The sequence below is a fragment of the Chenopodium album genome, chromosome 14, assembly GCF_948465745.1.
Source record: "Chenopodium album chromosome 14, dcCheAlbu1.1, whole genome shotgun sequence".
In the NCBI taxonomy this organism is placed as follows: Eukaryota; Viridiplantae; Streptophyta; class Magnoliopsida; order Caryophyllales; family Amaranthaceae; genus Chenopodium; species Chenopodium album.
Genome location: NC_137847.1, coordinates 19,050,626 through 19,061,576, shown reverse-complemented (window position 1 = coordinate 19,061,576; position 10,951 = coordinate 19,050,626). Strand labels below are relative to the sequence as shown.

Genomic DNA, 10,951 nt, shown 5'->3' with positions numbered 1-10,951 from the left:
CATCATAGTTTATGTATCTGACCACATCCTTTTAGGATTAAGGCTCTGATTTATTGTTCTTAGCTGTTAGATTTTAGCATCCTATATGCTTTTTGTAGATGAGACTTTGATCTTTCACAAATCTTGAAGTAAATTTGGCAGGTTTTGCATTGTATTAGAGAAATTAGTTGTAAAGTGTTTGGGAAATTTCCCTGATTTGCAAGCTTTTCACTTGTGGTTTTTCACTTTCATTTTTCTATTGTCCTCTAGACTCTACTTTTATGGTCAATTTGTTTGGCTGGCTTGCAGGGTTTCAATAGCATAGGTTAAATATGGCTTATATGGATTTAGAAAATAAAAAAACTTTTTATTAGTTAAATATGTTAATAGAAAAAGTTTTCAGTTGATGAACGGGGAGAAATTTTCACCCAAAAAGGTTTGGAGTCTAGGGGATGGGGGTCTTAGAATAAGGTGTTAACATTTTTAAATTAAATACCCTGTAGGATTGTGTCATTGTGTCTGGAGGTTTGGTAATGGTCAGTGCTTTTATATAGGGATCAATGTAAATTGAAGTGTGAAGCAGCACTAACTTACTTTGTTTAAATTTAACTTATTTGAATCGAATTTGTCTAAACAAGTCCTAATAAGTTAAACCAAATGGATTGAACATAATTTTTTTTTTTACTCGTTTCATTTCTATTATTATTATACGAGGTTGAATATTTGGGCGTTTGTTTCTATGGATATTGTCATTCCTTTTGAACATGTTAAATTATATGCCAATATTTTAAATCTTTAAATTAATTATGTATAAATTTTTATAAAGGAGACAAAATGAGTAGTTGGACCAACTTCTTACAATCTAGTCACGAGTATGAGAAAGGTGTAGAGGATTATTTAGATAAAGCGTTTTCAAGAAATCAAATTTCTTGTCCGTGTAAGGTGTGCTATCATCGCTTTTGGCATCATAGAGAGACAATTTTCAATCATTTGATTGCAAACGGGATCGAGCCTGGCACTGAAGGATGGCATTGTTTTGAAAATGGCTTGTCATCAACATCAAATAACGAGAGGGATGTTGAAGACATGCAGGATGATATTGAACGTCTGATATATGATGTTCATAGAGATGTGGCAGAAAGGTGTGAAGGGGTTGGAGATGAGCCAAATGATGAGGCTAAGAAGTTTTATAAGTTAGTTGAAGATGGAAAACAAGAGCTATATCCTGGGGTGCAAAAAAATTTTAAAGCTATCATTTCTTATTCGTTTTTACCTTTTGAAGTGTACTCATGGGTTAACTAATATAGCAATTTCGGATTTTTTGGAGCTTTTTCGAGAAGTGTTACCGGATGCATCCAATTTGCCTAACTCTTTTAATGAGGCAAGGAAATTGATAAAAGATCTAGGTCTTCATTATGACAAGGTTGATGCATGTCGTAATGATTGTATGCTATATTGGAAGGAGCACGAAGCTGCCACGTCTTGCCATGTTTGTCATGCTCCAAGGTGGAAAGAACCACAGACTGAAATCCAAGAAGATATTACTAATCAGCCATCTAAGAAAGTGCATCAAGTCCCCGCAAAAGTTCTTTGGCATTTTCCTCTTAAACCAAGGCTTCAAAGGTTGTACATGTGTTCAGAAACAGCAAAGCTAATGAGGTGGCATGATGAAGAAAGAAAGAAAGATGAGTTATTGAGGCATCCTGCTGACGGTGAGGCGTGGAAAGATTTTGACCAAAAGTACCCAAATTTTGCTAATGAAACACGTAATGTTCGTTTGGGCTTGCAAGTGACGGATTTAATCCATTTCGAACTATGAGCACACAACATAGTACATGGCCTGTTGTTATAATTAATTACAACTTACCACCATGGCTGTGTATAAAACCAGAATTCTTAATGTTATCTCTCCTTATTCCTGGGCCCACCTCTCCTGGAAATGACATTGATGTCTACCTTCAACCATTAGTTCAAGAACTTAAAGATTTGTGGGAGTATGGGTTGGACACATATGATGCGTAGAAGCATCAAACATTTAAGATGCGTGCAACTTTACAATCAACGACCAGCGACTTTCTAGGTTATGCTATGCTATCTGGTTGGAGAACCAAAGGGAAATTTGCATGCCCCTATTGTCACTATGAGACTGATCATCATCACTTGAATAATAGCAACAAATCCTGCTATTGGGCTCATCGTCGATGGTTAGATGAAAACCATCCTTGGCGGTATGATATGGAGCCTTTTAACAGGGAAAAGGAAGAGAGGACATCTCCAGATCCTTTAACAGGGGATCAAATTTTAAGCTTGTTGGAAAATTGGGAAAACAAGTTTGGAAAGTTACAACCAAAGAAGAAATATGTAGATTGTCCAAGGAGAAAGTCCTCCGTCTTCCACACTTTGCCTTATTGGAAAGATTGTGGGTGTCGTCATCATTTGGATGTCATGCACATTGAAAAAAACGTATGTGATAATGTGCTAGCAACTTTGTTAGACATACCTTGAAAGTCAAAAGATCATCATAAGGCTCGATTAGATCTGGAAGAAATGGGTATAAGGGAACAACTACACCCTATAGATGCAGGTGACGGACGGTATGTTTTGCTGCCCAAAGCATCATTCTCAATGACGAAGGAAGAGAAAAGCATATTTTGTAGTGTTTTGAAGAAGGCAAAGCTGCCCCAAGGTTGTGCATCAAATATTGCAAGGTGTGTGTAAGTGAAGGAGGGGAAAATATTGGGGTACAAGAGTCATGATGCTCATATAATAATGCAACACTTACTTCCGTCAGCTATTAGAAAAACTTTACCAAAGCATGTTGCTTTACCTCTTATGAGATTGAGTGGCATTTTTAGAGAAATATGCAAGAGAGTCATCAATCCAAAAGATTTGGATCGCCTTCAAGCATAAATTTTTGAGACTCTTTGTGAACTAGAAAGAATATTTCCACCATCTTTTTTTGACATAATGGTCCACTTACCGATTCATTTAATTGATGAAATAAAGCGTGGTGGACCAGTTTGTGATTGGTGGATGTACCCTATAGAAAGGTACCTTGGAAAGTTAAAATCAAATGTTAAAAATCGATGTCGCTTGAAGGCTTCTAAAGCTGAAGGTTATTTGGCTGAAGAGTGCTTGATATTCTGCTCTAGGTATTTAAATGCAAGTGTAAAGAAGCGATCTAAGTGGTTTAACAAAATTCAAGAGAAAAGTAATGAAATTGATGAAGAATCACCTTTGTTCCCTAAGGCAGGTTATCCTCTTGGGAGGAAAAAGAAAGGGAAGAAGAAAGGGAAGTCATACACTCTTGATTCAAACACAATGACTCTAGCACATCGTTATGTGTTGTTTAATTGTGAAGATGACCAAGTTGAGAATTACATCAAGTGAGTAATTTTTCGATTATCTTTTTCCGTTGTGTTTGAATTTATATTGTTTTATTATCTTACTTATATGGTTGTTTAAAACCATGAAGGGAACATGAAGAGTTTGTAAAGAAGAAGTCTAGATATAGAAGAAAAAGAAGGTGGAAAGAGGCACAAGAGCATAGCAATGAATTCATGGTTTAGTTTAGAGGAAAGGTTGAGGTGGATAATGTCCCAGATCATATCAAGTGGCTATCCAATGGTCCTTCTAGTGTTGTACAGAGCTACACCAGATATTTTTGTAATGGATATAAGTTCTACACAAGAGATCATGATGAAAAGTGTAAAACGCAAAATAGTGGAGTCTCTTTGACAGCTTTGACTCCAAGCTTCGCGAGTAGCAAGGATCACAATCCCGTCCTTGGTGATGTCACATACTATGGGATTATAAGGTCTATAATAGAGATAGATTATTGGAGTGCTTTCAGTGTTGTGCTATTCAAGTGTGATTGGTTCCATATGGAAGTAGACGATTATGGACTTACTCGTGTTAACTTCAAGAAACTGTGCTCTAAAGATGATCCTTTTGTCTTGGCATCACAAGTGCATCAAGTGTTCTATACTCAAAACGGCCTTGAAGAAGATTGGTACTATGTGAACCGAAATTTGCCAAGAGACTTTTTTTATGTCGAGGGGCAATCTGAACAAACGTTTATGAGTGAAGTTCGTGAACCCGCGGAGGATGTAATTTCTGCTACAGGTCATGTTGAACATCATAATTGGTGTAGAGAAGCTTCTTATGACAAAGTTGAGGTTCCTGTGAACAATGAAATTATGGATGATAATCGAGAAGAAAGTTATGATATAGATGACACAGATTGGGATTGGATGGAACCATCAAAGTGACATGTCTGGAGAATTTAATAAGAATTATTATTATCATAGATTTAAACCTATTTTGTGGATTTGACAAACTATCGTTGTACTGTTTTATTTTTCTATCTTAAATTCTTGTGTTATTTTTTTGTTTTAAAGTCAATGGTTAAATTAAGTGTTGTGCAACAGAGCACCTCTATGTTGCTAGTTGATTTGATTCGAGGTTTGATATTATAGTGGCAGTTGAATATTCAAAGGGTCGTTCTTATTTTCACTAGGACCCAAATTACATTTAGCCAACTGTTGAAATATCCTTTCTACTCAGAATATGTAAATTAATCTAGACTTTTTTTTTATGAGCAGTCAGGTGTGCTGAGGTGCTCATTCTTTGCTGAAGTACTCAAACTTCCAGTCAGGTGCTCTTTCTTTGTTCCTGTCTCTCTCATTTTTTATTTTTGGCTTATATTGAAATTAGTGTGGAAAATAAATTGGAGCCTTAGATTCTTAGGGGTGGTTGGCTTGTATGTCCTTCTTTTGAATCCTATTTAATTTACACCTTTTACAGAATAAACTTTCTTGCTGACAGCTTGCATTGAACGGTAACTGTTTGTGAATGTGTGTTATCTAGCACTGTGAGAAGTAGCTGAAAAAGGTTATATGTGTGTTGCAATGAACGTTGTGGTTCAAATATGTTAAAGTGATTGGTGGTGGTTGTGTCCTGCTGCTGGTACTTTTGTTTTTTCCCCTGTGTCCTGCTGCTGCTGCTTTTGTTTTTTTTCCCCTGCTGTCCTGCTGCTACTTTTGTTTTTCTGGCTGTGGGTTAATTACATGTGTGCAAGTAGTTAGAATTTGCATCAATGATGATAAATGCCTTGGTTTAGCACTGTCAATTTGTCATGACTCTTGAGGTTTAGACTTAGAGTGTGATTACAATTCTTGCAATGATGGACCTTAGTGTCTTAATTGAACTTTGTTGCAGCTAACTTGCAAAATCATACTTGGGAATTTTAAGACCTTTGAGTATTGTGAAATTCACCTTTATTTTTCTGTTTGCAAGTGAATTGATGCTGTCTCTGCATCACTGGATTTGCCAGATACTGAGTTTATAGTCCGAAACCGTAGGCTTGTAAATCCATGAGCAATACTCTTTCTTAGGCCTCATAGTAATGTACTAATGTGTATATCAATCATACTGTAAAACTAAAGGAAATTATATGAATTTTTGTCATTTCTTGGCTGCTAAATTTTTGCCAGAAATGACACCTTGGTTTTTATATTGTAGAGCTTTATGCCTCCTTTTCTTACATGTCATTCCTGTATTTCTTTTGTATCCAATCTTGGTTTTTATACGAATTGATGCAGTAATCCATCTTATTTAATAATTATTCCCTAGAAGCAACCTGTTCCCTCACTACGCTTACTTTTGACAAATTCAGAACTGAAATCAGACCTAAATTTCAGAACTGAAATCAGACCTAAATTTCAGAACTGAAATCAGAACTGAATTCAGTTTTGAATTTCAAAACTTAATTCAGACCTGAATTCAGATCAGAATTTCATATCTGAAGTTCAGAACTGAAAATCAGATATGAAGTCAGAGCTTAAATTCAGAATGCTTTTGTCTTTGTGTGCGTGTGTGAAATTCAGAGCTAATACTGAGTTCTTGAGGGATGTCATAGTGGCTTAGTGTCATAAAAGGCTGAATCCATATCTGTATTGTTATTGTCAACATTGAAATGAATAGAGAAACTGTAAAAACTAATTTGGAACGGCAGAGTTTTGAATGCTATTTGTACCAAACTGAATGCCAGCAATACATACATATTTCCATGACTAATCACTGCAAGTACACTCTTCCATTCCCTCGTCTTCATGTTTCCAGGACTAATCACTGTAGGACTAATCTGATGTTTTTGGAATGAGTTTTTCTGTAGGAAGCGATGGCAGATTATGAGAAAGCTAGACAAGCAAGGATAGAACAAAATAGAATCAGAATGAAGGATTTGGGGGTTATGTCCATGGCTTATCAACTGAAACAATCTGTGAAGGGATTGAAACAAACGAAAAAAAGCAAGAAGGTGACTAAAGATACTGACGAATACACACCTAATGAAGAGGGTGAATTGAACCACTCAAGTGAAGAGGATGAAAATCAGATAAGGAAAAACAGTGTAAACTTGAGGTCACGTTCGAAAAAGGTGTTTCTTTTTTTTTTTTTTTTTTTTTTTTTCCTGACAACTTAATTATGTGAATCAGAATTGATAAAAAGTCATGTAATACTTTTAATGTTTTTCACGAATACTTTATTGCAGGTTGTGGCATTGAGAGGGAAGATTCCCACAAACATTAAAGACACGACAAGTGTCTCTTCAGTACCAATGGCTAATCTTGTTAAGATGCGTCATCAAAACACCGAAAAACAACAAGTAGGGCAAGGGTTGCAAGGGACAGATTCAACGCAAAGAAAAATCCGATTAGGCAAGTCTACTGCACAGAAAAATCTATCGTCCCATAGTCAGCAAGAGAAAGAGGTTGAGATTGGGAATGGTGTCCAAGCTAAGATAGCGCAGAGTAAGGCAATGGTTGCTCCTGGTTCACTCAGTGCTTTTAGGAAAATGAAAACACAATTGATAGAAAAAGAGAAAAGAGCAAAACAAACTGATTTATTACAACGACAACTACAACCTGTTAACAGGGCTAGTTCACAGGTACTTTTAGGGGGTTTGCAAGCACACATTTTTTCACAACCACAAAGAATTGAACCTGACTTACAGGAAAGATTACGAGAATCATATGGGTTCAAATGAACGCAATTTGGAACAATATGCAGATGAAGAAGATGAGTATATTGATGATTTTAGTACTCTTACCCCCGAGGAGCTAGGAATGCAAGTTGAACCATTAATGAATCATCAGCACGAAAGTGAACAAATAGGTAATGATCACTATCATTCCGTTCTAAATATTTTAAGATAGATTTGTTAAGAGCAATAAATGATTTTAATGACTTTGTTCAGTTAATGTTGATGTAACACTTCCAAAAAAGAAGCGTAATAGAGGACCTACTATGTGAAAGGATGTTCATGAATGGACATTAGAAGAGCGTAAGCTTATTGTTCTTAATGAAATGGGAAAGCCTATTGGTCCTGACGATAAGACCGTAGATACATTTACAAGATTCTTAGGGACATTAGCTCGTAATGCTTCTCTAGCGCCGTTGAACAAGATTAATTGGCATCATGTTAAAGACAAGGAAGAAATCTGGAGTTATGTGAAGGTATGTACCTTTTATTGTGTATTCAAAAGCTAGTATTTTGTGTCTTTTATACAGAGTATGAGTTACATAGCTACTGTAATTTTCAAAGTGCTCAATGTTTTTTATTGTGAGAAGATACAACATACACTTGACTTTATCTAGCAGCCACATATTTAACCTACCTGCAAAAGACCTGACCTTCACAATAGCAAACAAGTAGGCCTCTGCCAAGTAGCTATCTTAACTAGATCCCCCTTGTAATTTTTTATCACACATCCAGCAGCCTGCATAGCAAAAAATTTCTGATATAAAGAATAATGTAGCGTGATAAATTATGATACATTCTAATATAAGTACAATTCTGATACATTCTGATACAAGTACAATTCGAAATAGATTATGATAAAAAGCATAATGTAGTGTTCTTGGTTAAGATGCGCTTCTTTTGGCGCTCCCTAATTTTCTTGTTTAATATTTTGCATAATATAGAAGAAATTCATTATCCATGAAGAAGGTAAGGGAAGTGTATTGTCATCCGTGGGAAGGCTTTGGCGTAAATATAAATGTAGTGTAAAGGCAAGGCACTTTACTCCATATGACAATGATGGTGATAGGTTGGCAGATCCACCTATTACAATCCCAGAAGCGCATTTCAAAGAGTTGCTAGAATTTTGGAATTTGGAACAAGTTCAGGTAAAATTTATTGTTTGTTTCTGTTATATGTATTACAATTGCTTATTACCCTCTAAAAATAAAAGATGTTAAGCTATGAACTGTGTACTATGCATGCATGTAGGAAGACAACAAAAAGAAAAGTGAAATAATTAAAGATCAAAAAGATAGGCACACTATGGGTCCTATGACTTTCGCGAGGAAACAACATAAATTGGTATATTTGTATTCAGTTATTTCTTTCTTATCGTTCTCACTATGATCATTTAACAATCTTTATTGAATTCTTATTTTGATGTATTTTTTATTCTAGCAACAACTAGATGTTGAAAAGAAGCCACCATCCTTAGCACACGTGTACAAAGAAAGTCGTAAAAGGAAAGCAGACAAACAATACAAAACTTCTTATGAGCCCACCCAAAGTAACATTGTAAGTCTCCTTGTCTCCATTTTTTTTTGGAATATGATTATTTGTGTGAAATTAGCTAGTTATTTATTTGTTATATTTCCAATTATAGGACAAGATGGAGGAAGTCCAAATGCAAAGTGAAATTGATGGAGATGTTGCATACTTTGAAGTAATGAATAAGCTAGGCCATAAAAAAAAGCAACTAGGGATATGTTCACTAAGGGGAAAGAGCAACAAACCAATAATTCCTGATGAGTTCTTAAAGCCCTATAAAGACGAAATTGTGAAAGAAACAGTAGCAGAATTAATGAAGACGCTCAAGCAAATTGATCCTAAAGTAGTGGATACTTTGACTCGAACACTTGAAAATGTGTCATCCAATCCAAAGCTTAGAGATCAAGTTCCAAATTTAGACTCTGGAACAACAACAAAATGAGGTAATGGTTAATATATTCACTTTTAGAAAGCATTAAATGTGATTATTATTTTTTGTTCTGGTTATTTGATATGTGTTGCTTTTACAAATACATAGGATGAAATGGTTGAAGATGAAGGCTTAGACTAGCAAGTCAAGATGCATGCTGCTGATTGCATAAATGTTTCCGCTCTCTGCTATTTTTGCTCTCTGCCTGTTACCGCTTTATGCTGTCAAGATGCCTGTTTTTTGCTAGCTGTTACCGCTTTCTGCTGCTATTTTCTTCCCGTTGTTGCTGATGCATGCTGCTGTCACTGTTGTCTACTACTATCGCTGTCTGCTACTACCGCTATTTGTAGCTTTCGTGCTGCTGTAATTCCTTCTAGCCGCTGCTTATGCTATCTGCTGTCCGGACACTGTCATCTGCTGTGCTGCTTGCTGATGTTACTATTGCTGTTTTTTTTTTTTTTTTGAAAACAAAGAAGTGGGTAGAATTTGGTGGTCTAATTTCAAGGCCGAAGCTGACTTATTAATTTTTTTTATTACATTACTTAGCCAAACAAAAAATTGGTGTTTATAGATTTTTGTGAAGAAACTATGAAATTATATAAATTCAAATAATTGTTTATCGTATATGTTAATTTCACTATCGTTGATGTTGAACATGTAATAATAATAATAATAATAATAATAATAATAATAATAATAATAATAATAATAATAATAATAATAATAATAATAATAATAATAAATGTTACCTATTAATTAATAAGGTGTTACAGTAGTTTGCAAAAAGTGATACACAATGTCGAATAAAGTGCTACAATATGTCACAAGATGATTGAAAAATGTTACCTAATAATCAATTAGGTGATACATTTGTTCGATAAAATGATATGTAATGTTGGATAAAGTGATCCTATATGATCGAAAAATGTTACTGAAGATGAGTAAGTGTTACTTGAGAAATAAAAGGTAACACTTTAAAAATGATACTAATATTATAAAAAAGTGTTACATAAGAGAGTTTAAAGTAACACTTTTAAAAGTGTTACCACACGTTACCCAAAGTGTTACATAAGACCTTAGGGAATATGGGCGGAAGTATCACCCACTAAAGTGTTACCTATTGTCTATAATAACACTTTTACCACATTATGTAACATTTTTTGGGTGTTACTTAAGGTTAGTTTTGTACTAGTAATTGATTAAACTCAAATATGAATTATGATTGAATAGATTTAGCAAAATCATGAAAATTGCTTAAAGAAGTTAAGCTAAGTATCATTTTGAACCTAACGAAATGTTCTAAGTGGCTCAAATGGGAAAAATTTAAGAACATATGAGGATTGCATTAAGAAGTTATAGGCCAAGAAATGTAAGCAAGTTGCTACTTCTAAAACCTAAAACTACTTAAATGCTAAAAGTTGTTATAAACAACAAATGTTTCCAATTAAATGGACCAATTCCAATTGATTAGAAACAACCTCATACAGTTGGAAGGTAAAAGAAGGGAAATGTTCCAATCTAAGAAGTATATTATAGAAATTAATTTAGCATATTACTAATTCTTGAATATGCAATGTCATGTTTAGTTCTCTCTCATTGAGAATGTGGTTGAACTAAATAAAGAAGTATTGACTAAGGGAGAAATAAATCTACAAGTTTAGAAGCAAATATTGCTACTTCACAAGTAGAATCTACAAGTTTGGAAGCAAAAGTTACAACTTTACAGGTAGAACTTATATCTCGCCTCACCTAGTTATTGGTTAGAATTAAATAAATATTATTTATTCTTGCCATTAACAAAACATACAAAATTCAATGTTTTAATGACCGAGCATTGAAGATTCAAAAACATGCAATAAATGTTATTCTATGCCTTATTGAGTCACAATGTGTTTTGAATAGCTAAATAGGTTTAAAAGCTTTATATGGTAGATATAGATAAACCAGTTCTATGTATATGTATATGTATG

The 10,951-nt window shown here is 34.5% G+C and overlaps 1 protein-coding gene across 1 annotated transcript; it reads left to right on the top strand.

Moving 5' to 3' along the window:
• Positions 1-813: 813 nt before the first annotated feature.
• LOC145577883 (uncharacterized) lies at positions 814-1,798 on the top strand. Its single transcript, XM_081635304.1, has 2 exons — positions 814-1,209; positions 1,262-1,798. Exons 1-2 carry the CDS (start codon positions 814-816, stop codon positions 1,796-1,798), a joined length of 933 nt encoding a protein of 310 aa, XP_081491430.1.
• Positions 1,799-10,951: the final 9,153 nt, after the last annotated feature.

Coding starts and splice junctions, on each gene's coding strand:
- LOC145577883 (XM_081635304.1), top strand. CDS start 814: ATGAGTAGTTGGACCAACTTCTTACAATCTAGTCACGAGTATGAGAAA. Junction 1,210..1,261: donor AACAAGAGCTATATCCTGGG/GTGCAAAAAAAT, acceptor TACCTTTTGAAG/TGTACTCATGGGTTAACTAA.